Source organism: Camarhynchus parvulus, chromosome 2, assembly GCF_901933205.1.
Source record: "Camarhynchus parvulus chromosome 2, STF_HiC, whole genome shotgun sequence".
Taxonomy (NCBI): domain Eukaryota; kingdom Metazoa; phylum Chordata; class Aves; order Passeriformes; family Thraupidae; genus Camarhynchus; species Camarhynchus parvulus.
In genome coordinates this window covers 79,725,914-79,753,221 of record NC_044572.1, presented here as the reverse complement: position 1 = coordinate 79,753,221, position 27,308 = coordinate 79,725,914, and the positions used below count along the sequence as shown (strand labels likewise).

At 37.5% G+C, this 27,308-nt stretch overlaps 1 protein-coding gene across 7 annotated transcripts in view; it reads right to left on the bottom strand.

Annotated features, from left to right (window-relative positions):
- Positions 1-27,308, bottom strand: part of CTNND2 (catenin delta 2) — a 636,038-nt gene that overhangs the window by 154,040 nt on the left and 454,690 nt on the right. For all 7 annotated transcript variants that reach the window (XM_030971656.1, XM_030971657.1, XM_030971655.1 and 4 more), the window contains one exon: positions 10,766-10,898. In XM_030971656.1, the coding sequence (XP_030827516.1) occupies positions 10,766-10,898 (133 nt within the window). The remainder of the gene's footprint in view (positions 1-10,765; positions 10,899-27,308) is intronic.

The following is a 27,308-nucleotide window of genomic DNA, read 5'->3' as shown; positions in this document are numbered from 1 at the left end:
CCCTACCACCGAATATTTTCAAATACAAAATATAAAGCTTTTGCAAATGTTTTGATACAACTACAACATGCTTTCCTCAGACCAGTGGAGAGAGAAACAGTACAGTGCAATGCTCTTTCTGTGTCTGCTGCATGCCACAGAAAGTAGCACAAAGGCATTCATCTTGCACACATAATACTGCTTTTTTTCCTCTTCTAACTGTATGAAAAGTATTTTCACCAGATATTCACATCTGAATTTTTTTGCTTATCAAATTCATTGCCTGAAGTTCTTTTCTACGTGCTTATTCTGGCTGCCCAGAGGTGAAAAATATAGAAACCTTTACGCAATATTCCTATCTCCAGCAAGGCAGACAATGTAGGAATGAATGCTAAACCCAGATAAACAGGGAGTATAGACAGGTTCTTGTCCAGACTCACTCCCTTCAGCCTGCAAGAAGATCAGAACCAGGACCCTAAACAGCAGCAGAACAAAGGTCAAATTCTGCATCCCAAAGACGTTTGTGAACAGCTGCTACCAGCTTCCACTGTAGTGAATAAACCGTAGAGTCCAAACAGCAAAGCTGCAATTATCCAAATAAAACACAGATATTTGTTAACTACTACTACTATTACCTAAATATGTATAAAATTTTGGCTCACTTTCACCCTAAATAATTGCTGCTGACTGTTACTATAATAGAAAAACCTTAGAGATAAACTTCTTGGAAGGGTGGGAAAAATACTGTCCTTTTGGTTATTCCCTGTAAGGGAATAACTGGGCAGTGGGAGGGGAGAAACACAAAAGCAGTGTAAAGCAGTGTTGAGATGAAAACACCAACATACACTCTCAATATTAAGCCCATAATTTAGTAAAATAATGTTTTAAGTCACCTTGTAAATTTGCTTGATTCAATCTCTTTTCAAGATGAGATGTTACAAAACAACTGAAAACAGTAAGGTAAGAAAAATGTCTAATTTTTGCTTACCCAGCATTAACTCAAAAAAACCCAACCACAACTAGATGTTCCATTACATTTATGAAATAATACACTCTTAGTTACTTCTTTTTAAAATCATGTCACTTTACATGACTAAAGCTCTTTCCAACAGAAATAATTCTTGCCATAAACCCAAAGCATTTATCAAGATCCTTAGCAGAGCAGAGGAATACAAGACAAGAACTGGCCCTAGTAATTTGCCACTACTTTGTTGTGCAATCTTCAGTTAACATGCCAGCTTAACATCCTAAATCTGCCTTTCCCCCTTACTCCTGCGGGGCTTGTCATTAATTCATTTATTGAACAAATGGAACATTTTCCTAAACTTAAATCAAGTGAAATATATGCCAGGTACATAGTAAATCATTATTATAATTCAGGCACAGTATCTTGATGATGAAATCAAGAATAACCTTGGTTTAATAATCCCAGAGGGATCCCAAAGTGTAAAATGTCACTTTAGTGCTACAGAAAGCACATATTATGGGGACACAGCACAGCACTCAGTGACAGTCATTAATACTCAGTCTCAATCAGTGTAAAGATTGTGCACAAAACAGAGATGAAAAGAGAAATATCATCTCCCATCAGAAAAGAGAACTATAAGAAAATGGTGCTGTATAAGTAAGATGGCAAAAAGAAACACAGAAATGCACTCAGAATTGCTTTTGAAAGCAAGACTGTCAGTGTAAGATTTAAATGCCAGATAGAAAGTACACTTTTATGCTTTTGTCCTGTGAAAAGGCTTACCACTTTATAGTTTTTTTCTGGAAGTTACTAGCAAAATTAAGACAATATATTAGCAAAAAAAATAGAGTGATATACTTTCATAAATATTATTTAGTAACACAGTTTTGGTCTCTAGACCAAGAAACATAATTACAATACTTTATGTGAAGTGATTGAAACTGGATTTTTACTAGCATTTTAATTAATATTGAGATGGTTTTAACAGTGTTAACATAGACTGTTGTGTCAAGACCAATGTAGCCATTTCTGTCTCACCTGTTCTAGTTAATATCAAAGAGGAAAAATTTTCAGCCACAGGCTAGTACTATATGCAAAACTGAAAGAGGAGAGAGGGTATCATGGAGATGGCATAAAGGGACATCCAGAGCAGACATAGGAGATACTTCAAACTGGCACTGTAGTTACTGAAATGCTGTCATATAAACTCTCTTGTACACTTGTCAATAAAGAAGAGCTTGAAGCGCAGATATCATTGCTTTGCGCAGTAAAGACAAACCATTTATATCTGCCTGTCTTAAAAGAATTCAAGCTACTGACTGCTGGAATGAATAAAATGGAAGGGAGCAGAGTGATCACAAGTGTAGAAGATGGGAAAAAAAAGAAGAAAATCAAAACCAAGTAGAAGTAGCAGAAAACAAGGGCTAGTCTACTATTAAATTTTCTAAAAAATTTCTGTGGAAAGAAGGTGGGACAAGCCATAGTTAGTGTATCCAAGTGATGGGATCATGTGAGAATAAAAGGACATCATTTCTATTTCAAACAAAAAGTGGATTCATCTTTCAGCTGTCCCAGGTGCTTTAGAGATCTTCCAATAGGACAGGGGAAAGATATCTTCAGCCCCTCTATCCCACTTCAAATTAGTGGGACTGCAAGAAGAATACCACAAGATGTACGATGCCAGGCAAATTGCCTGCCCACACAAAGTGATGGAATAGGAAATTCCTTGTTTTGCTGTGACAAATTAATACCTTGGTTTGCTTTCCTAGTGTATGTGGCTTTTGCTCTCCTTATCAAAGTGTCTTTATTGCATCTCTTGAATTTTTTCACTTTTACTTTTCACTTTTTTCAGTCCTCCATCCCACTGTGGGGAAGTGAGTGAGCGGCTGCGGGAGTTTAGCTGCTGGTTGGGGTCAAGCCTTGACAGAGGAACAGCCCTCACAAATGTTTTCACCCTGAAGCCATGTAGGAGTTGGTATTGACAGGTTATTGCCAACTTAGAACCCTTAAGAAGAATAAAAGGAAATAATAATAATAATAAAAAATTAACATTCCCATTTACAAGAGTGTCCATCATCATGCAGAGCCAAAAATGGGCCACGAGTTTGAAACTTAGTCAGATGCTTTCCCTATAAACCCTTTTTATTCCAAGTACATTCATGTGTACAGCTTTTACTTAACATGTTCATTATTTGTAACACTCTTACATATTTACCCCTTTCTCTTCTCTGTCTGATGATAAGGAAACATAAATATGTGGGGATTTTTTTCATGTCACAGCATGATAGGAGTATTTGAGCCATAGGTGTGCTAGAGAAAGCTACAGCAATGGATACTCATATTGATCAAATTTATCATTCCTGTCACAGTTTGGTTTTGTAATTATCAACCACCCAGCTGACCAAATGTCATTTAGTAATTACAGGTCAGTTATTTGACACTCAAAGTTACTTCTTATGTAAGGTATATGCAGTACACCAGAAATACTGTAACAGTGCAGCCTCTTTTGACTGAAATGCATTCTTTAAGTAGTTCAAAAGCTCTTTGGAAAACTAACATTAAAATATAAATAAAATTTTGAAGTAGAATTAAAAATGGCATTCCTCATTCTAAAGAACAAAAAATTTGAATGTAGTGGGACAAGAAGTAATCATATATCTCTTTATATGCCTTGTCTTCCTTGTCTTACTGAGAAGAGTGAGACTCCCTGGTGGTGTTGGTGGCTCTGCATGGAAGTTACACCTATCTTTCTCTCAGTGTAAAATCATATCCTTGAATAACAAGACGCTAAGAGTGGAAAGCCTTGCTGCAGAAACTACTTCAACAATGCAAAATAAGACAATTTTGCAAAAGACAAATCAAAAGACAAATCAAAGGATCATTTCCAAAAATGACAAAAGACAAATCAAAGGATCATTTCCAAAAATGCTTTGAAAGTAAAGTATAAAAAACCCCAAAAAAGCAGCATTTTTTCTTTGAATACTTGACAGTAAATAACCCATCAATCAAATCTCCCAACCTTTACTGCAAAACTTATATACCATCTGTTGATTGACTTCTCAGAAAACAAACCAGAGATCAGTAAGAACCCAAAAGGGAAGTCTTGTAAAATCATCAATGAGGCTTTAGAAAATTAAAAAAAAAAAAAAATTCAAAGACTGTTTCTGGGTATGCCACTGGTTGCTGCTTTACTTCATTTAAGTAAGTTCTACCAGTAAAAACTCCACAGAAAGTGTATTGGAAATGGATTGCTTGACATCAGCCTGCAGAGATGAATACAGCTGCCCAGGGGGATGGGGGCACAGACCCAAAGTGTACTACAGTAATCCAAACACAGGTAAGCAAAAGCATGAACATCTCAGTGTTTGTTTTAGTAATCAGGTACAGCCAAGCACCTTTTAATATAAAAACTCATCACTACAATAGGAAGTTCCTTGTGAAGCCATTGAGGGAAGTATTTCTCAAATTGTGAGATCTTACCCATAGAGTTATTTTAATATATGAAAATTATGGTACTTATCAGAGTACTAACAAAATGTTTATGACCAAACAGGGAGGTAAAATTTCTCCAAAGGTATACAGGTGTTGTCTGCACTAAAATGCACTCTCAACAAATGCTGTAGAGCCTCTCTGCAATTACTACATTACTTTTCAGTATCACCTGTGAGATACTTCTTTCACTTAAATTAAATACTATGCCTATACCTTCTTCTATGCAGAGATTAAAGGAGTTCTCGTAATGTCTTTAATGGAAAACTGACAGGATTACCAGTGTACAAGCCACATTCCAGCCTTTAACTGAAGACATTTTAGAAGTAAAAGGAGAAGAGCAAGGCTATGTATAGGAAAGTGAATCCAGAACTATAATTCTTATTCAAACACATAGGGGGGGAAAAAAAAAGAACATCAAGTCATTTGGGTTAGAAAAGACATTTAAGATCATTGAGTCCAACCATTAACCCAGGACTGCCAAGTCCACCACCAAACTGTGTCCCCTAAGTGGCACACCTACATGACCAGCCCCTGCAGCAGCTCTGCTGCCCTTCTCGAGACATGCTTCGGCACTTTGATGTCCTTCTTGTAGTGAGGGGCCTAGAATTGGACTGGCACTCAAGGTGCAGCCTCACCTGTGCTGAGTGCAGGGGGACAGTCACCGCCCTGCTCCTGCTGGCCACACTATTGCTGGAACAGGCCAGGATGCCACTGATCTTCTTGGCCACCTGGGCACAGCTGGCTCATGTTCAGCTGGCTGTTGACCAGCACCAGGTGGAGATCCTTTCCTGCTGGGCAGCATTCCAACTTTTCCAGTAACTCTCTTCCCCAAGCCTGCAGCATGGTAAAATAATCTGCTTTCTCTGATATCCTTATGGAAACAGAGAGGAATCTTGCAGAACACTGTAGAATTCAAATCAAGATACCCTCTGACGATGAGGTCAGCACTTCCAATCACCCTTCTGGATCCTTCAAATACTATGAAGATTTCTGTCAGTCAGCATGTGTAAAAGCAACATTATGGACTGTTTCTCCATCACCCCATACTAAGTCCAAGTATTCCCTGGGAGAAAACCATGCTAGAAACAGGTATGTGAGTATCCTCGATCAAAAGGAACCTAGCAGTGCAATAGACGACATCAAAGTTACTACAACACTGCAACTATGTGTACTATAAAGATGAACAAGGGGCTAATAGAGTTTATGTCCACTGCCTGACATGTGAACAAGCAGGGTACTCTGTTGGAAGGGTGCTAGACACAGTCTAAAGAACTCACAGAAGAAGATGTAGAAATACCTTTAGTTTAATGACAAAATGACTATGAATGATGGGCTTCAACGAGTTGGGAAAATAGATGCTTTCAGCATGCAGTCACTCAGTTTTTACAACCCATGTGATAGTGTCTGGACTGACACTTTTCTTCTGAAGGGAGTTTATGGAAATGCTCTCCAAGATAAAGAGGACACTGTCCAATTCAGCACTATTTATTAAGGATGCAAGGGAAAGCTTCAGGCAGGACAGTTCAGCAGTTGCTGTTCTTTTATTTGGCATCTTTGAATTATTTTCCTGAGACGAGAATCTCAAGTGTTGTGACTTTGCTGGCAAAAATTAATTTCCTAGCTTGAGGAAGGGAATCACTGGTGCCAAAACCCCCAAGTGAACTGTTACACCTCTGCAGCTGATGGCAGGCTGCCATTTTCCATGAGGGTAAAATGGTGTTGGCGTGTGAAACTGCAGAATTCAATCCTTTTATATGGTGACCTCATGCAAAGGAGGAAAATGTCATTATAGGAAGAAAAGAATGCTGTGGAAGAATGAACCCTGTGTTTAATAGAATGTGCTCTTTTAAAGAAATTTTCTCTGCAGAGTATTTTAAAATGCTTCTCCTTTCCTATATCCCCTGTCTGTTCCTTTTGGCATCCAGGAGCAGCTACTCTGGCCCTGCTCACAATCTCACCATTGTTGGTGTAAGAGCCTCTCCTGAGGAGAAAAATGCCATCTGAAAGGGTCTTCTTGTGCTCTTCTGCCTGATAGGCTTTTCATTTGCTTTCAAATATCTGATCAAAACTTCTTCCCTCCTTCCCTTTTGCCTTTAAGTTACATTCTTCACTGTTACCAGTGAAGGAATAATTTATATAAGAATTTACTGAAGTATTCTGAGACTCTCAATTTTGGAATTATTATGCCTCACGGTAATGGGTTGCCCGGCAATTTTTATAATCTTTATATTATGACTTCTGCCTTCCTATGTCCCCTTCTACTTATGTGAGACCTTCAGCAATGATTGGTCACTACTCAAAGGAAGATGAAAAATCTAACTATCAAACAATACCAAAACCAATCCAATTTCTTCAACTCCATTCTAATATCTGCTGCACCACATAAGCACCCAGCACAGGGAATAAAAATAAAGGCAGAGAATGAAAAGCACTACTGAGAACATGCATAGCACCTGCCTTGCAGTCAGCAAGACTCAAGGAGACTCAGGAGTAGCATTTGCGAAAAACTTTCAGATTAGAGCAGCAGTTACAACTGTACTTTGAAATAAAGACTTGCACTGAATGCTTTTGAGCAGCATAGAAGTGGCAGCACCTGCAAGATGTAACACCACTGTCTTTATCAATGGCCAGTGTTTACTGCATTTGCCTATTGCTGTTCTGCTGTGATCAGGGCTGACAAAGGAAAAATAGAAATTCTTCCAGAAATACAAAACCTAATTCGCTCCAGAAGCTGGGTTTATTCTGTGAGAAAGAAAATTACTTCCGATAACCTTAGCATTCCACCTGGGACATCTTCACATAAACAGTTACCAACTTTGAAGTACTTTAAGATAGAGAAGGGGATTTGCAGACCTCATTGCTACGTAAGTCTGAGCAGGACATTTACGCTGATGCAGCAATAAAAGCACATTTCCAGTGACATCACCAAATTCGTAAGAACATCTGTGATCAATGTGCTCTAGAAGTAACACCTACTATAAAGAACATGGTCAGGAAGGGAAAAATAGCTCTAGTTTCCCTAGTCATGCATCCAACATTTTTGACTGAGCACCTTTTTCTCAGATGTTTTCTGGAGAGCATTTCCACTTCCTTTTCTTGAGGGGAGGGTTCAGAAGAAGCAAGGGGTAGTGTTCCACACTTCAGCCACAGAAATTGAAATATTTTAGAAGATAAAAACATAATAGTAAAACCATAAAAGATACTAAGAACCTCAGAAATGCATATAGTCACAGCTGCTATTTTCTATTTCTGTCTAAATTTTAGGTGACACTCTTCCACAAAAGGAATATAAGGTAGGCCTTTGTTCTACCAAGTACCTGAGGAGAAATTTTATACATATCCCACTAATTTATGAGAGTAGGACAAGTCTGCCACTATACAAAAACAATGGTCAGGTTTAGAGGAAAGATCCTTAATCATCTTTTTGGATAGGTGATACAGTATAAATCATGTTTAAAAGAATAATAAAAAAAGAAGTATTTCAGAACAGCTATTTCCAGAAACTCTGGATGAAATAGCCATTAACTGCAGTGTGAGAATTTGATGCTCAGTAGTGATAAAGGTAAGAGATTTTTTTCCCTGTCAGGTAACTCCAGAGTTAAAACTTTAACAACTGCATTACATTTCAAATTCAATACAACCAGGTAAATAAACTAAATTGTTGTACAATATTATTCTTTCTGTGCATGCATGACCAAGTGTACATTAAAGATTAACACTTAAAAAGTTATTTAGTGAATTCCATTTGCCTTTTCTTGAGTGGCTGTCAGGCACAAAAATAGCAGCAGCTATTCTTTACTTACACATATTTATGTTTGTTCTTTCTCTAGGATTTGAAAGACCACCAAGACAGTTTCTTATCTTTAGCCCAAGTCCTTTGCTATATTAAAGCTAGGTATTTCATCAAAGAGCATTTTTCTCTCCTTCAAAAGAAGTTTTTGGAATTTTTTTTTGCTCTGTAAGAGATTGTAAGGAAAATATACTGTATCCTGGTACTTTTTTCCTTGTGTCAGAGCTGGCAAGATTCCCTGCAACCATGTGCAGCAGGACTGGAATGCTGCCATCATGAAGAAGGAATTCAGTATTAAATGTGGTCATTCTCAGACAGAGGAAAACTGGCCACAACACACAACTACAACATAAATACTTTGCAGAAAAGAGAATTTTGGTATCAGTGTGTATTATTTAGGTTTATTATTTATAATTCAACTCATAATTCAGATACATCCTTAACAGTTATCACAGGAATTGCCCTGGGCAGGTTTGACAGGACTGCTCAAGTTCCTCTGGCTAGGTATACACCTACAAAGAATCTGAGGTATCTGTTGTGATATCTCCTCATCAACAGGATTTTGAACTCTCACAAAAAAGGCTCCTTGAGAAACTGACTCAGTGGAAGGTTGAGCAGGCCCTAGGCACACTACTATGCCATTTGGGTAGACTCTGATCCCAACAAGCAAACACAAAAACTGTTTCAAATGTTTCAAGTGCTCTGCTGAGGCACGACCTAAACACAACAGGAATTGCCATTAAATAACAGAGGTTGGTACATAGATGGATACAGACAGAGATAAAATAGTTTGATAATGCTGGGTGCTTTAGACTGAAAAGCTCCACAAAGCATTAGGAAAGTATTACAATACATCCCCTTATTTTGTCATCACAAAAATCCAAAGTACCAGAAGTTTGAAAGCTTATTCTTAGATGAACTGTTTTAAGAAAGGTACTTTGTTTTGTTTACATAGCAGTTTGTATTATTACATAGTGAGGGGTATATAAAAGTCCTGAATAATAACAAATGAAATGGGGGAATCCTTGTTTTATCTGCTATCCTTTCTCACAGAAGAAGCTCCGAATGCTGCCTAGTGCTCTACTGTTGTATTTACCTACCTTCCCCTCCCAGCTCATGAGCCTGAAGCTTGCAAGGGCTGATGTCCAAAGGCTGCTGGGACGGGTGAGATCAACAATGATCAGACCCCTTTTTTCATAATGGTTAGCAACAGAAATTAAACCATCTGCCTCCCTCAAATGGGATAGCTACTTGAGGGGTCTCAATCTGTGGCTAACAGGAGACAGCAGAGATTGTGCAATGAGTAAAGTGCTCTAGTAATTTCACTTCCTTTCTCAGAGATTTACCAATTCTTTTACTGAAAAACTTATTTCTGAATACAGATGAGAGTCAAGTACAGAGAGAGCACACAGTTAAAATTTTCAGTGATACCTGTACCAGAGCTCTCTTCTCCAGTGCATAAACATTCTTCACTTTACATTCATGCACATTTTTTTTTATTACTATATCTAAGATGTTTGAGGTGATGTTTGCAACCAGTGCAGCTCTGCCAACACCAGCAGACTACATGCTTACCCACTAAGGAATTTCCTGAGCACGAAAAAGCCTGCAAGGGAAAGTTCTATAGTGGGACAGATCCACGGAGTGGGTTGTGCTGAGGGTGAGGAAGATGAAGCGCTGGCAAGTCAGCATCACTGCACAGTTCTGACAAATAAGCAATAGCAGATCTTGATCTCAGTTTCCCTTTACATGCCAGGCTAAAAGGTGCCAGTAGAGGCACAGATTTATGTGCACACCACATGTCCCTGATTAGCAGTGTCTCTGAAAGGGGCAGGGGAAGCAGCTGGGGCTGGTAACAGCTTCACTCATTCAATTTTAATTGACTGCTGTGTGTTTGTCAGATCCCTCAGAGCTTCTGTTTAACTTGTGCCAAAAGCTGTGCTGGTCCTATTAACCACAGGGAACAAACAAGAAAGAAGTACCTGTCAGCTCCAGGTACAGAACAAGCTCTATACTGATGTCTGAATTACATTTTAGATACAATCTGCACTGAATCCCAAGATCATAGACCAATGAGCACCATTCAACCTGCAAATACAGCCAAATTAAACCTATTCACACAATTATGCATTAAAGGATGTATTGATTTAGAAATTTCTTGCTTAATTTTCATATTCTGTGTTTGTATTTAGTGTCTAGATGGCTCTCAGAGAACCCTAAGGAAATGCACATATGTTTCAGAGAGATCAAGACTACACCACCGGCTGATTACTGAACAACTGCGATACAGTGTTTAAATGGTATGCAATCAATCAAACTATTCCAAAGAAAAAAAACAATGAGTTACAACAGCACTTTATGCATTTTTTTTCATTTTGTAACAGTAACAAATGACTTAAGTAAATGCTTTAGTAAGAAAAGAAAGTCAGCCATATATCCACGATGTCTCTTTTAAGCTTTTTAAAGCACATATAAATAATTGTTGATGATAAATAGCAGACAGCAACAGTACTGGAAAAGGGGTTCATAAATCTTACCTCTGCTTTTATTTTATTGTCTCCAAAACAGAGGTGTTGTAAGTAGGCTGCAGCATTCGACTGTACTGAGGGAAACTGATGCTGTAACATCTGTATAACTTCTGGAAGCTCTGGATCCCGCCATCCAAACTCTCTGTGCGGAAGCAAATACAAAAGATTCATCAAAAAAATCTGCTATTAGCAGACAAATGTGCCAACAGTTAGGTCAACAAAGAAGACAGAAATGTCTAAATAAAATCTTTTTTGCCCCCACTACTGTCAAAGCAAACATTAAAATCAAATTTGAAGCTATTTGTCATTATAAGCTGTACTTCTCTGGAAAAGAAGTATACAAAGTATAACTAGAAGAAGTAACTTTGTGGAATTAGTTCTCTAACTGATTAAGTTTTCTAAATAAAAAGGCTACATGAAATCTTAATATACGGAGAGAAAGAAAATGCATGCTTATATCACCACAAATGGTTTGCTACGAAATGCTAATTTGCAAAAAAGTCCTTTTTTACTTATTGCTGTCTCCATGCAATACCAATTGCTATCTTATAGAGAAAGCAATGACCAATTTTGTCTTTTGTTTGGGTTTTTTTTCAGATACAGTCAATGTAAAACTCTTACACATCTCTGGCCCTACTTGAGCACTCAAGTCTTTGCACTTTAATCATACAAAACATGAAACACCATTAGCATCACATAAAATAATTGAATTCAAGTATGCTGAACAAGTCCCAGTATGTATTATGAAGCTTCCAGACCTGAACTTAAAATCAATCTGTCACTTCAGGTGAATTTTTCCACTCTGGGTTTACAGGTAAAATCATTCATGGAAATGGCTTTGGACTTCGTGTCCCTAAAACCAGAGATACACAGAGCCTCTCTACATGATATACTTCGTTATCATATGCCTTTTCCCCAAGAGTTTATTTTTTGTGCCATTTTCCATCTAGTGATACATTTTTAAGCTAAAAAAAGGAAATTAGGGAAACTAGGAAAAAGAGATAACTTACAAAAAAGTTCTCTGTTGCAGTTATCATGATCATCTGGGACATCATTGCCAAAAAAAACCCTGGCAGACCTGTTGCAGATTCCAGCTATAATATCTGGCCAAAATAATAGTGATCACCAGTCTCCTTCCTAAATTATAGAGATTTTTCTGCACTGAGGCCAAGTTTACATCACTAGGGGAATTCACAGCATCTCTCCAATCTGTCCCAAGCACACTTTAAATACAACAATTCTCCACAACATTTCAGGGAAGGAAGACTTATCTTACAATAATAATGAATTGCTACAGAAAGAGGGATTGTTTGGTCTTTTCTCAAATGTGATGTTTGCCAGATTGAGAGTTGTCACTACAGCTGTGTCTTTATGGAGATTCTGAATATGAATACAAGATGTAAAAAAACACTCCGAAATTCATTGGTTATTTCTCCTCTGCCAAAATGTAAGTTAACTCATAAATATTAAAATTCACATTAAACATTTAATACAAAGAAACCATAAAGAAGTAGTAATAAATCACATATGGACTATTCCAATGAATTTTTAGATGATAAAGACTGTTGGAAATCTCTGCAAGAGACATTTGCATAGGTTCAAAAAGATTTTAACATTTTATTGATGTTTTGAAAAGTCAGAGAACATTGTAAGAAGTATCAGGGAAGGCTACAAACTTCAGTAGCCAAAGACTGTGAACATCACATTTCCAGTTAACTATAACTCTGTCAACAGGTGAAAAGGAAGTGATTCACTGGGCGCACTTTTTTAATGTTTGAATCGCTAGAGATGATAGAAACAATGTTATCTGACAGGGTACCTTCCTCTTACATCTGCTTTCTTTCAATTAACAATATTAACACTTCCTAACAGGTTCTTCAAACCTATTAGACCTGCATGCTATAAAAACAGCTCTAAACAAACCAAAGACATCTTCCAGATTTTTTGTTTAAACAAAAATAAGAAATGAGAGCAAAATCCAATAAACTAACTGAAGACAAATTAATTAACCTATCTCCATTTCTTATTTATTCTCATTTTCAATCCTAGATGTCAAATGCAGGTGTGGGTAATCTGGAGATCACACAAAATACCAGAAGAAAACAGCTTGAATGAAAAGGCTACAGTACATCTTGAAGTGTGGGAACTTCTACCAACAAATTCTCTTGAAAAGGAAATTTCCTCCTTCTCAACATGTGTATTACTTAATCCAACCAAGAAACAAACCAACCAAAACCAAACTAAACCTAAGGGTCATTATGTGCAGTGGTACATTATGGGCTCTAACTATCTGCTCAGGTTTTTCTTCCTCATGTCCTGGAATCCAGAACAAAATAGGCAATGAGGGAGCATAAGGAAAAAGGTCCCTTCACCAATAAAACAGTTAATTGTTCTGAGAACCTGAAGCCTCTACATGGTACTTAAGTATGAAAACAAGGCTCTCCCTACTTTTACCCTCTGATCTCCCAAAGCAGTAAGCATATGAGTGAATTATGATTACTTGTTGCAAATGGATGTTAGCAGAAAATCAATTCAGAAAATAAGCCCTTAGCACCGAATACTGAGTTTGTTAAAGGAACCAGTTTTTGGAGAGATAATGAACAAAGCAGGAAAAGAAGTTTAAAAATTTAGCCCTAGTATGCACTGTCATTTTAAGCAGATGGTCTCTAAGATGATTTTATTTTTAGTAGTTTCTAAATGAAATACAGTAGCTACATAAAACAAACAAAAACTTCTGTCAACAGTTAGGGCTGCCTGGATAATTGTGATAATTTTAGCCACCTTCAGGGCAAGAAAGAGTAGTTCCTAGGAGTTAAAATTTTTCAATTTTTTATGTAAGTGTTGTATAGGTGGAAAAAAGTGAGAATGAGAAAGGATTTTTTTTAAGAACAGCAAGTTTGTGGCTCTATTAACATTTATTTTAAAAAATTAAATATAGGTTTATTTTTTTCTTAATTTAGCCTTATTATGAAAAGGAAGAAAGGCTACTTAATGAAGTCATCTGGCACATGCCTGGAGAAGGAAGGAGAACTGGTATTCCTTAAAGACAAAGGCACAAAATGTATGTGGAACAATTTGCATAGATGTGGGGGAAAATCAAGGCCATGTCTCCAAGCATACTTACCTAAATGACAAAAAAAAATGTATTAAAATAGAGAGCCAAACAAAAAGTAACAACTAGTAGGAAGGAGCTGGAACTAAGTGATCTTTTACTCCCTACTAATGAAAAGCAGTAGTGTCAGTATTTGATAGAGATGAGATTAAAGGAAAGTAGAAGGTTAATGAAAATCCAATCTACCTTGATTTCTGTGAAACATCTGATACTGTGCCACACGCAAATTGACAAAACTTGCATTTAGTAAAATTATAAAGTAGAATTAAGCAGAATTTGAAATGACAATGAACATCCTAAACAAACACTATCTAAGCCTGTGTCCCTTATTAAAACATCACCATGCTTACAAAATCTGAGTGAGGCAATCCACACAGATGGTGAAACCAGCTGAAAGGCTGGAGTAAATCTGAGGAGGTGTGTGGCATTTTGAGAACGTTAACAAAGTATCTGTGTGGCTGATCCAAAAATGAAGAGTAAGGTAGTAGCTGTACACGCAAGATCTTTTCCAAATCTACCATTTGCCTATGATTGCCTTGGAGTAAGAGCACTAATCCATTTAGGTCAGCCAAAGGCTTCTGCTGGCAGTGTGAGTGTCCACAACAGAATCCCAGCTGTGCAAGAACTTCACAGTTTGTCTGGAAAGCACCATTTGCTGGGGACTCCAAATATTTTGGCAGGTTGTAAAAGTGCATTTTTTCTAGGAACCATGTTCATCTGAGGAGACTGACTGGAACACACCAAGGTGTTCCAACCTTCTTTCTTTGATGAAAACTGTGCTCTAGGATTGTAGGATTGACCTGATTTTGAGTCCCGCAGAAGGTTTTAGCTTGAAGTGGTGACTAAGGCAGATGTTCCATGGATTACACCAGACTGCTGCTCCTGCAGTGGAAGAGAACCCAAAGGGGAACTCAAAGCTAGAGTTAGAGAGTTAGAGTTATATATGCCTAGAGTTATCCCAAAAGGCTGCATCATATTATGAACAACTGAAGAGATTCAAGGAGAAGTTCTACATGAGACACAACTCTGACACAGAAGCAGTAGCACCAAGAAATCCAGGCTGACTTGGGTACTGCAAATAATGCACTGAAAACAGGTCCTGCTCCTGCTGTAGTATCACATACATGTGCCAGGAAGTAAAAGAGATGCAAACTTAAGGTGATTGTTTGTAATACAGCTGGGTGCATTGGCTCTGTGGGTTCACTTAGAGGTGCTGCTGAACACAGAGGATGTACTGCATCTGAATATTTGCTTTAATTATGCCAGAATTTTCTTCTTCAGCTACTGAAAATGCTGATGGTATACAGAAAAGCAAAACCCAAAATCGTGTTACATATATATATATATCTGCAGTGATTTTAAAAAGGCTACTAAATGAGCTTCAAAAACACAGGTCTCCAGCTGGTAACTAAGGATACTGACTGCTTCTACAAAGCATTGCAAGAGCAGGTGTGATGGCTCTGTCTACTCTCCAGCCATTGGTCACAGTGAATCTCACGAGAGCTTGGTTCGTATTTCTGATTTACATTATTAGAGCAGAACATTCACATCTGATCAGGCAGTTGGCACAGGCAAGCACTGACACCCAGAGCTATTCCTGTCTCTGCAGCATTCCCCAAAGGCAGTGCTGTGAAGACGCCCGCTATAAAGAACCATATGCTTGACAAAGACTGAACTACCACCAAGCATTTATCAAACAAAGGGAATGCAGAATTTTTTATTAAAAGATTGTTTAAACCAAACTTGCCTGTGTGTTCCTGGCTGTCTTAATATGCATGTGAAACAGTCTTAACCAGTCTTCACTGGTGAAGGAAAGGTTTTCATACATGAAGTGGTGCTCAAAGGCAAAGGCAATTCAATTTGAGCTAAGAGTATTTCCTCAATTTTTACCTCATATACATTGTGGCATTGTTAATGCCAGTCTAAAAGACTTTCTGTTGAATTTATGACTACAGACATAGACCTTTCTGTTTGCTTCCTCCCTCAATTCAATAAATAAAGTCTGAAAATCTCTTTTCCTTCATTTCAGAAAGGAGACCTGTGAAAATGGTTTTCTAGTAGTACTAAAAGAAAATAAACTACATGTAGCTCAGGATCAAACAAGGAGAACTAATCAAAAGCCAAGAGAAGATCAAAGAACTAGCTTCTGTGTTTAAAGAGAGAAATTAACTTCTATTAAAATATTTGGAAGGCAATATACCAATACTACAAGCATCTCTAAGGACTTGGTACATTAAAAAAAAACCAAACAAAACCAAACCAAAACAAAACAAAACAAAAAAACAAACAAAAAAAAAAAAAAAAAAAAAAAAAAAAAAAAAAAAAACCCCACCAAAGATAGGAAGTTACACCCAAATAGAAAAAGAAATCAAGAATACTTAAACATAATCCACAGAAAATGAATGTGATATAAAGAGGAAGGAGCCATCTAACAGCTCATTTCCTTATTTTCTTTCTGTGGTTCTCTGACAGTTGGTCAAACACAAGAGAACACAGACTTATTAACAGACTTACTACACTTAATTTATTGTGAGTTAAATTTGAAGTGCTTCCTTGAAGTACTTTCTCTTTTTCAAACACACTTCTCCATATATACACACACACATACACAGAGATTGCCAGCCCGCTCTGTATTATCTCCTACAGTTTAAGAGGAAGCAGAACCACTATACTTACTTTGAAAATGGAACATATAAATACTGGGTAACTTCAGCACTCAATTTTAGGAAACAAAATAGATATGTCAATCTCTCTTCCTCTCCCCTTGGAAAACCCTCAAAACCCTTCAGCATACTCACTCCCCAGTCAAACTTGGTCAAAGGAGTGTATCATAGCAAGCAATTGACTGTCATTCTCAGACCCATGGTGACACAAACAACACATAACCAAACACAAGATGTAGTAATGGCCTGTTTGGGCCTAATGCAAACCCCTTAGGACAGAAATGAACCCTTATCAGCAGACAGCCCCTATGCTTCTCTTTTTGTCCTTTCAAATTAGATAAACCAAACCTTAGTGAAAAAGTAAGGAACAAAATAATCTGACATTTTAGTCTAAATTTGGAAGTACCAGAAGGATGACAGAGAAAAGGCACTGAAGATGTATCTTCCATGAATAAAAACATTAAGTTATTATGAAAAAAAGAAATATGTTATTGTTTATTCCAACCTGAAAACTGTAGCCTATGTAGTGCTGGTCACAGGTAATCCACCATCACATGGACTGAATGTGAACATCTCACCAAACCTGTGATTCCGGAATCTTGCAAATCTTCACCACTTCTTTCTTCCTCTAAAAGACCTCATTATACATTCTGAAAAGTTGCTCTTGTTAGAGCTTTTCAAATTCAACATGACTGTATGTAAAACAGATGAAAAAATATCTGGCACTATTGCCAAAAATCTGGATGTTGTTCTTGGGTTATGACATTTTCCTTGGTTTATGCTTTCATGTGGCCTAAACTAAAACTGCCATGCAGTAGTTCTTACACAGATTCAGCACAATGTGGTTTTTACAACACATTGTGTCTGCTAATGAGGTGCAGAGAAGGATGTGATGTACCACATGCACAGGATTCTTGTCCAGCTCTGCCAAGCAGCGATGGAGATGCTCAGCATGTCCCAGGTTCTTAACACAACCATAAACCTGGAGTTTCAGGGTTTATCCAGTACTTCAAAAACTTACATCTTGAATAGAGCAAAGGGCTAAAACCGGCTTGTACGATGGCAAATATACCCTCCTGCAGTTCTGCCTTTGTATCCCTTACATTTTCTCTGATAAGGCACCACTCTTCTGCTATTTAGATTTTAGAATTAAAAAACCCCTAAGAGGTGAGCATGTGAAGAGGCAAGATGAGAACTACTTCTCATGTAGAGAAATGGCCTAGAGCCGAACCATCTCTAGATTTTGTAAACGTTTCATTTAAGAGGACAAGATTTTAAAGATGATTCAGTTGAGTAAAGATTATCGAATTACACTGGACCATGTGTTACTATTTACAGTTCCAGGTTACTGCCTTCAACACAATATGATTATATTCAGAGGTATAAGTATCATCATTTCATTTACAAACGTCTTTTTAATGAAAATGTTTTTATGAACATTTTTGAAATATTTTTTCACTCTATACCAGTACTGATCAATATATTAGTTCTCTCACAGCTTGTGAGGGAGCTTGCATTTCTTATTCTTACGAGAAAAGTTGTCTGTATTGTGAGGTAACCATACCCTCAGTACCTGGTACAATGTTATCTCTCCTCTAGACTGTGTTTGGAGCAGGGACTTCAGTGCTTTAGACTATCTCTTAGTTTCCCATTTGTATTACTTAGTTTGTTTAGTTTGTCTTAGTTAGAAAGTGGTATTTGTCTTTTGGGGCTGTTGAGCTGAAAGTCTTGAAAAACTTGTTTTATCTGTTCCTCTGCAGGTATTTGCATATAGAGGGACTGCCTCTGCAAAAGCAAGTAAGAGGCAAATTAGCTAAGCTATCAAGATGTCTTTAAGCTGCCTAATTTGTCTTCTTTTTCCCTGTGATGAATAACATTTTTCTGACCTACAACTACCAAAGGGCTTTACAGTAGCTTAATACATTGCAGCTGTGAAAATATGCCAAGTTAACCCTTCCCTGGGAGACCAGCTTACACTTGGCCTCCTTCCATCTACACGAGTTCACACGTCACAGGGCAGATTCCAGGAGATTGTGAAATGTTATTCACTGGCAGCACTGCTGTTACAGATGCAGATATGCTTTCCTCATAGATCAGAAAGGTGGGAACATAGGCAGGAGATCAGAACAGTACACAGACCTAGGGGATTCCAGCCTTGACTCTGTCATTGACTTACACTGTCAGACAGAATTATTTACTTTAATGCCTTTCTCTGAGCTTTGAGAGGTTTTCCACCTCCACAGACCCATAAATCAAAGCTGTCTCCTTTTCTAGAACTACTATTTCAACTAAGAGGCTCCTAAACCATTCTGTATTTCAACAACAGGGGAAAAAAAGGTTTTTGAGACTCTGCTGCTATACAGCCATATAGAAATGTATCCTTTCTAAAGAACAAATGTTACTCTACAAACCCCTGATCTCCCTAGGAAAATCAGAGAAGAATTCTAGAAAGGAAGATATTTATTTTATTTCCCTACATGTATGATAACACCTAAATATTGCAGCTATAAAAAATGAAAGTGAAAAAAGCAGCAGGAGCATTCAAACATTAGCCGAACAGCACCAATGTTAATGACTGAAATCACATTCATCTGCAGGAGGGGAAGCTGGCACACACAATGCTCCCTGAAAGGCTCAAAGCATCCACATTATTTTTTTTAATAATCAGAAACATGAAAAGTTCCCAAAAGGTTTTGAGGCATTGCACCTCTCCCCAGTCAAAGCTTTTCAATGTTGTGCAATTAAGCAGCATGAGTTTCACAATAAGGGATGTGACAACACATGGTTTGTCTCTCCCTGCTGCTCTCTTTGCCTGATGAAACTTCTGGCTCCAGATCCCAAGTTCGATGGCAGTGACAGGAAAACTGCTTCTACCCTTTTCCAGCAGGGATGACAAAGCCAAGCTTTTTAAGGTTTAGGCAAACCAAGAAACAATGAAACTGGATGTTTCTCTCATGTTCTCAAATGTAAAGCTTGGACTTGCCACTGCCTGGGTAACCTGGAACTGCCACAGGAAAGCAGTGACCACCAACACTAGAAACTGGGTGTTTTCTACGTGTGCAAATAGCAGAAAATGGGAAATTCCAAGAGAGCATACAGTTCAGCACAAGCTGCAGAAATACTTTTTACAAGTTGGGGTGGGGTACCAAGGAAAGGCATTAATCTAAACTAACAGAAAGTCTTAATCCTAAATATTTCATGTTATCTCAGTCCTTAAATGATTACTCCACTGAGTGCACTTTTGCCTTGATTTCTTGCTGCACAGCAGAAATCCAAACCATTCTCATCCCCACACATACATACCAGGCATCATTCTTATCTATGCAACATTTTCCAGCACTCCCTGTTTTCCTGAGCACAGCAAACTCTTTGTAATAGGCATTCATTTGATGGTTAATAATGAATATTAAACAGTAAAACTTAACAGTGACTCAAGATATTGATAAAAACAATACAAATTTATAAGTTCAGAATTTGTCCTGAAACACCAACTCTGGAAAGCCAAGAAAAAAGCCTACATAAATTTCTAATACTGAATTTTTAAAAAGAGAAACAACAAACAGTATTCATTTTCTTTTCTTACAACTAGACTCCTATTCAGTCTTTTGGAAAAACTGAGGAATTAATTCTGTTCACTAAAGTTGCGAGCTGTACAATACTATAAATGCACTTGAAATTGCTTTTCTTGTCAAAGGGCAATACAGATTAATAGTCTTCCTGTGCTGCCTTTATTTCAGTTTTCATTAAGCATGGAAAAACTGATCTCCTGCATGCTAGCTTGATGTACCTCACTGTACAACCACCAAAACAATGCAATAATGCAAGACATACTTGACACTCATGAGACAGAAAGTTCATGGAGTCAGTAACAGGGGAGTTAAATTGTTAAAAAATTGCTCAAATAAAAGCTGTTGGATTGAAGAAAATGTATCTAACAGCAGTGAGTAGTGATACTCAAATACTATTGTTATTTCCCATCACATGCTTTTCATCTTCTTCAAAGCTTTGTAGAAATTCTAGGGAACTCTCCTAATGGAGTACATAGATATCATCATCTTCATGCCAAGCATGGGTAAAGAGAGAGAGTGCTTACATGACTCTCTGATAGAGGGGAAAAAAAAAAAAAAACTGGCAAAAGCTAAAAGGGTTGCTATTAAATCCTCAGTCCCGGAACCCAGAGAGACTGATGCACCATTAGCTGACTGCAAAAGGTTTTCAAGTATATAAAAAATGCAAAGAATCTGGACAGCACTTCAGGGGAGTGCAGGGCAAGAAGAGACCTTCTGGGCTACCAAAGCCAACCTCTGACTGCGACCCTCCTGCTCTTTGGCGTGGATGCTCCCACATACATTCCTTAAGCTACAGATGGCTTCTTGTAGCCATCAATTGGCTTGAATTTAAATCAATCTCAGATTCTGTTGATATAAACTGACAACAGTTTCATTTTATAAATAATAACAATAATAAAGATCTGTCTCACATTCCTTCAGAACAAGTGCTTTTTTGTTATTAGTATTGCTGTTTCTAACTGGGTACTTTGATTTCATCCTATTCTATGCAAAGCACCAACAAACATAATACATGTCCCACTTTTCTGAATATTAAGAAAACAAGAATGTACTTCAGCACTTAAAGGGGGAAGTAAACAGAGAAAGGATGATTTCTAGCTGGCTATCTGGCATGGTAATGTCTCTGATCTCTATTTGGGCCACAGCATAACCCAGAGAGTCTTATCAGTAACTCAAAAGCCAGCAGAAGAATGATGAGTTTGTCAGTGGTTAGAGTACTACCAAGTTCTTGTCAACACCAGAGAAATCCACAACCCTGAACTGATGTATCAGCAACAAAGGCAGACCAAGAACAGTGAATCCCAGCTAAAACCAGGAAGTGTCTTACTAAAATTAATGCAAAAGCTGAATCAGAAAAAGAAAAAAATTTACATGGATGATATTCAGATATGATATCCAGATATTAATATGATATTTAGTGCTGAAGTAGGCTGTATCTTTTAAAAGAACCTAAAATAGACATTTCACATATGTATTTGATAGTTTTATCTGAGTAAAATCCAGCTCACAGAAAAACACCCTTTGAATGAGGAAAATTAGCTCCTCCCTTAATTGCCATCCTGCCAGGATACAATGGTGAGATAACTCTTCCATTCTGGAGTAAAAGAATGAGGCTGCAGAATGTGCTGTACAGCATTTCTACAGAAACGTTTCCAGCTGAACTGTGAAACACTGCAAGTATCTAATAAATCCACTGGAGACAATAATCATGGTACTGACTCAAGGCAATTGCCCTTATTAACGAATGACAGATATACTGCCAGGGATCTGTCATTTGGAAATCAGAATCAATATCTTAAAGAGGCCTTTGAAACTTGAATATATTAAAGGAAAATATGTGCCTCAATCTATCAAAAATCTTTCCTCGGCCAGTGGAAGTACAGCTATTGACAGAAAAACAATGAGTTACTAGTATTTTGCTCAGTTGCTACTTGTATGGAACTTATTTCCATGCAACATGTTCTGGGTGGATTTTTCATCTGATATACTAAATTCCAGTGCCCATTACAATGTTTCACTGACCCAATAACTGAGTTGGTGAGCGACACTCTGCAATATGTTTTGCCAGCAGCAAGAAGTACAGACTGTGAATCGTACCTTTCCCTTTTCACTTCAGAGCTGATTTCTTTCAGACTTTGCTAATCTTTCCCTCCGTATTTCCTTATTGGAACTGAAAGGACAACACCACTCCCTCAAACTTTGAAACTCTTCTCTCTCTGCTCAACTGATAGCATCAACTACAGCTATAAAGTCCTTCAAAGCAGAAAAATTACATTTTTTGCACATCCTTAATTTTACATTTTTGGTCATGTTAGGAAAGATATGTATGATTTGGAAATTCATGTTGCAAATTCTTGTTGCAAATTCCAAAGCCAATTTCAAACATGACAAAGTTCACAGATTTTCAGCTGTGTTGTTTGCACGAGGGGTCTGGAAGTGGGAAAAGTCTGAGTTTGTGTCAATACCTGCTGTTCATAAGTTTTGCTCTAATGGCAAATACAAATTCACATAGGAGCTAGTGTTCTTGATATAACTTGATAAAAATGAAACTGATATCCAATTTCATTAAAACTCACTGCGGAAAATCCATGGAACTGTTCTGCAACAGAGGATATTATATCTGGTATTATTTATTTATTAGGGGAGAAATCACTACAATAGGTATCGAAATTATTTTTCTCTGTTTCATAAAAATATGTCCCTCTTCTATGTTTTTTCATTTCAGCATAAAGAAAGATGATCATACAGTAAAGCCCTGTAGGCAACACTGCACATGAAGTTCAGAGCACACCAGACTTCTGTTTGGGATTGCACTTTTTAATCACTACTTTAATTTATACTGGAGTCTCTTTCACTCTGAAGTCAATGGAAGACATATTATGCTCAGAGGTGGCTTATTTCTATATATGAATTTATATGCACAAATTAAATTACTGTATTAGATTTTTCCCAGAAACTGATACTAATATACATTAAGGAGAATGTTCTGCAGCCTTCCCTTCACACTTGTAAACACCTGAGACATACAGCTATAAAGGGTATTTTTGGAACATATAAAATTACATGTTTGTTTGCAAACACCTCAAGGCTTTTCAGTCTTTTAGGTGGGGGTCAAGTAATTCTGTTCTTTGGTTTTCAGGACTGTACCATGACTAGGCACTGCAGTACTCTAAGAGGTATTTAGTGGATGTATCTGAGCATGAAAGTAATTTGCTCTTTTCTTCCTAAAGCCATGCTAAGGACTAATGCCAGCTGGCAACAAATACAAAAAATTAAAGTTAGATATACACAGAAAATAAAGTCTCTATCTTAATTTGCTACACAATGAGATCCAAAGCAATTTAAATTTTGTGGAGAGTACAAGACACTGATGCTGTAACTGCTTTAGTATGAATTACAGATATAACTGTCAAACTGGCAAGTACATGACTTACTTGCATAATATATATTTTAAGTAGAAATAAAGTTTGTTAATTAGCTACTTTTGTCCACTGGAAGTTCAGACTAGGAAAACTAAGAAAAAATTCCAGCAAAACAATAATTAAAGAGAGATTTAGAGTGCACTCCCCATTGGCTTTGCAATATATTAATTTCTCAAGCTTTAGTATAACTGATTATATCTTTTTTAAAAATTTTTACAAGTAAATAGCAAAACTAATTAGCTGCACACTATTAAGTTAATGCACATTTATCTACAACAATTCGATTCTGACTGTGAAATAATCTTTCTAGCCCATAATTACACTCCAGCTTAATTAGCATAATTTCCGCAGCACATTCTTTAATAAAGAAGCTGACATAAGGGTTGTTCTAAAACACCAAGGATATTCTAGACAAGTAGAAAAAGGGAGACAGGCAGAGCTGCATTAAACACCTATTATGTTACAAAGATAGTACACATAAAACAAGAGTATGAATTCAATACTATCTGTACCAGCACAAGAATCTCAAGATGCTTTCGCTAAAGATAAGCAAAATACTTGAAGGATTTGAGATGTCTCTTGTCCACTTCACTAGAAGTGGTTCCACATCCTTCACAGCTCCTTCCTCCCCTGTCGCTGCATCTCACCCCCCTCACCAAGGGCAGCCTGCAGATTATTCATTCTCCCACTCCATGTATTAGTTTCCTTCAGAAAGAAAACACATACTGTCTTGCATTTCTTACACTAATTTAAGCACAGGCAGAATATTTTCCACTGAAGAGAGTCACTGTAGATGAAAACACAAATCAGTCTCCAGGCTCATTTAGTCTCTGGTTTGCTAGTGAGGATTTAGCAACTGGCACTCTTATGGACACCTATTTCCCTGGTACTACCAAACTAGCTTTCTATGGCAAAATGCAGACAATTCATATGTGGACAATGGCACCTGAGTACTGCTGTGCTCGATATTAACACTGAGTTTGGAGGAGGGGCTCTGCCTCCCTCAGCAACCCTCTGATTCAACTTGTTCTTCTCCTGCCAAAGCCCACGATGTGCTGGGTGTCAGAGTGTATCAGATTTATATCTCTGGTCTACAAAATGTAATCTCAACCATAACACAAACAGTCACAAAATCTCTACTGACAGTAAAGAACTATAATTTAAAAAAACTGCAAACAAATAAACTTTTTTGTGTCTTCACCTATCTATTTCTAAATAAAGGTCTTTTAAAATGAATTGTTATCTGAAGTGCTCTTGGGTTCTGTGAAAATTTTTGACTAAATCTATGCTGTTGCTGAGGATGTCCTTGTACTCCTCCGTAGCTGAGAGTGGTGAATTTCACCTGTGAAGGATTTCCATTTATTGTGAGAAATGATGAAAGACTCTAAGATTACCAAAATCAGCCAGGTGATTTAAAGCCAAAGTTCTATTTTCATGTAACCTCATAAAGGATTTTAATTTAATCAGGTTTCCAAAACGCCTAAGACTCTCCTGAAAAAACACAGACTTCAGCTTTTAAATCACACAGGCACTTTTAATAACTTCACTTGCTCTAATTAACTTTTTATTTTGAGGTTAGCACTATTAGGCAAGACCAGGACCAAAATGATCTCTGCATACTAATCAGTCACGGACTGCTGCTGCTGCAATATAACATAGGAGGAGATGTCCTAGAAATTCAACAAAAATTCAGAGCAACTGAAAAAAGAGGTCTTTGAGAAAAAAAAATTGGGAATACCTATTTCACTAACTGCTTTCTTCGGAATACGTACAATTAGGCAAGTTCTGCCTGATTAGAATTTAAGATAAGGAAATACATCCTAAATTAGCTCCTAAAAGAATTTTTGTTCAGACATATAAATGATGCATCAGCTACTGTCTCGATTCTATACAAACACAGCAGGTTCAACAGGTTTCAGAAGCACAAGGAAAACTGAAGACGCCCCTCGAAGCTGCTCTGCTGCCCCGCCCCAGAAGTGATGCAATCCAATATAGAGGGAGCCCCTGCTTTAGCAAAGCAGGGAGGGACTGAGGCCATGGCTAACTAGTTCTGCACCTGCAAAATCTGCTTGACCTTCAGGCCCAGGGCTGCATAGGAGGATGCTCCTGGGACAGGCAGCTTGGGTCTAAAGCATCACCAGCCAGGTTTGCTTACAGTTGCAGCTGTGCAGCTCCCAGCAGTCTGCATTGCAAAGCCAACAACAGCTGAGCCTTCTGTTCTCCTCCCTTTGAACTGGAGTTCCACACAGCAGAAATTAAAAGCTGGCTTGTCAGAAGACAAGTATTACGTTTTTTTGAAGGTAAACTTTCCTTGTTATAATTAAGACTGGAACACATGAACAATAAAAATAGTCATATTTTTCAACAGACTGAATTACCTTTGAAAATAAAATTTTACTTTAGCCAGCTGTTTAAAATCAGGTTATCTATAAAGATAGCATGGTAGCCAAGTTTATTAAATGATGCTAACAGTTTTGGCTGCCAAACTACAAGGGCTTGGCTGTGAGTCTTTGTTTGTCAACTGCACATCCAAAATGAATGCACCTAAAATTACTAGCCAATTTTGAAAACCTTGATCTGCTAGGTTTGTCTTGTTCTTTCTCTTTGACAGTTATTTACCTCTGCCAAATTTTCCTTGCAGAACATCAGAGCACTGAGAAAAGAAGAAAGCAAATCAGCTTTGCCTTCAGTCCCGCAGCTTTGAGTTAGGAGATAAAGAGTTATGGCTTGAAGACATGAGATAAAAGCAAAGCAATATAGTCACAGCCACAAACTCCTTGAATTAAACTAAGAAAAAACCCCTGTAGGTCAGACAGAGATCATGCAGAGTAAGCAAAGCAAGAGACAAGGAAATGGGAGGCATAAATATATTGTTATTTTTTCCATGTCATTTCATATCTCTATACATCTGGTTTGCTACCTATTAAAAATATCCCCTCTGAATGGCCCTTCTGAAAGATTTTTGAGACCTTGCTATAAAAATCACTGACTCCAGGGATAAAAGGTTATTATCAGCGCTGCCACAGAAGTGCAGAGCAGTCACCGAGACTGAAATGGTTTTAAAGAGGGTGAAGATCTAAGACAAAAAAAACCATCAGGAGGAAAATTATTGACTACCATTTGTTAAGCAAGCACTGTGCAAAAGAAAATGAGAGAAGCTTAGTAAAATGCAATTTGTTTCACATGCCTAAAGAAATTCTGTTTCTCAATTATGTTGTCAGGTATTTTGCCCTAAAACTCATATTTCTTGGAATAGAATCCTAACATCCCAGTTCTGAGAACTGATGCTGACTGGAGAATATAGGCACTACATGCATCTAAAGAGAGGCTTAAGAAAAAATTCCTCACCTTATTAAAACTAATCCCAGTGTATGCAGCTGCAAAATGGTAAATTACAAATACTCACTGAGGACAGCCCTTAATAAAATAACACCTTAGGTCAGCATTTTACCTGATCTGTTACTACATTGCTGACAAAATACATGAATGACTCTCACAGTTGAACAATTGAAACTGGGTGGTTTCACTACTGTTTTAGCAAGTTAGACTTGCTCTTGATTTTTCCCATGATAATGGAATTACTCAGCAATACAGAGGCTGAAAACCTGGATTTTGCTTTACATACACTCAAGAGCAATGTAATGACAAATCTCGAACAAACCTAGGATGTACACACAGGATAGCTGAGTATTTATATGATACCAACCACCAGACTCACCAATACCTATCAGCCTGTACTGCCATCTGTTCAGCAGTCTCAATTGTTTACCAACTGGGAAGCATCTA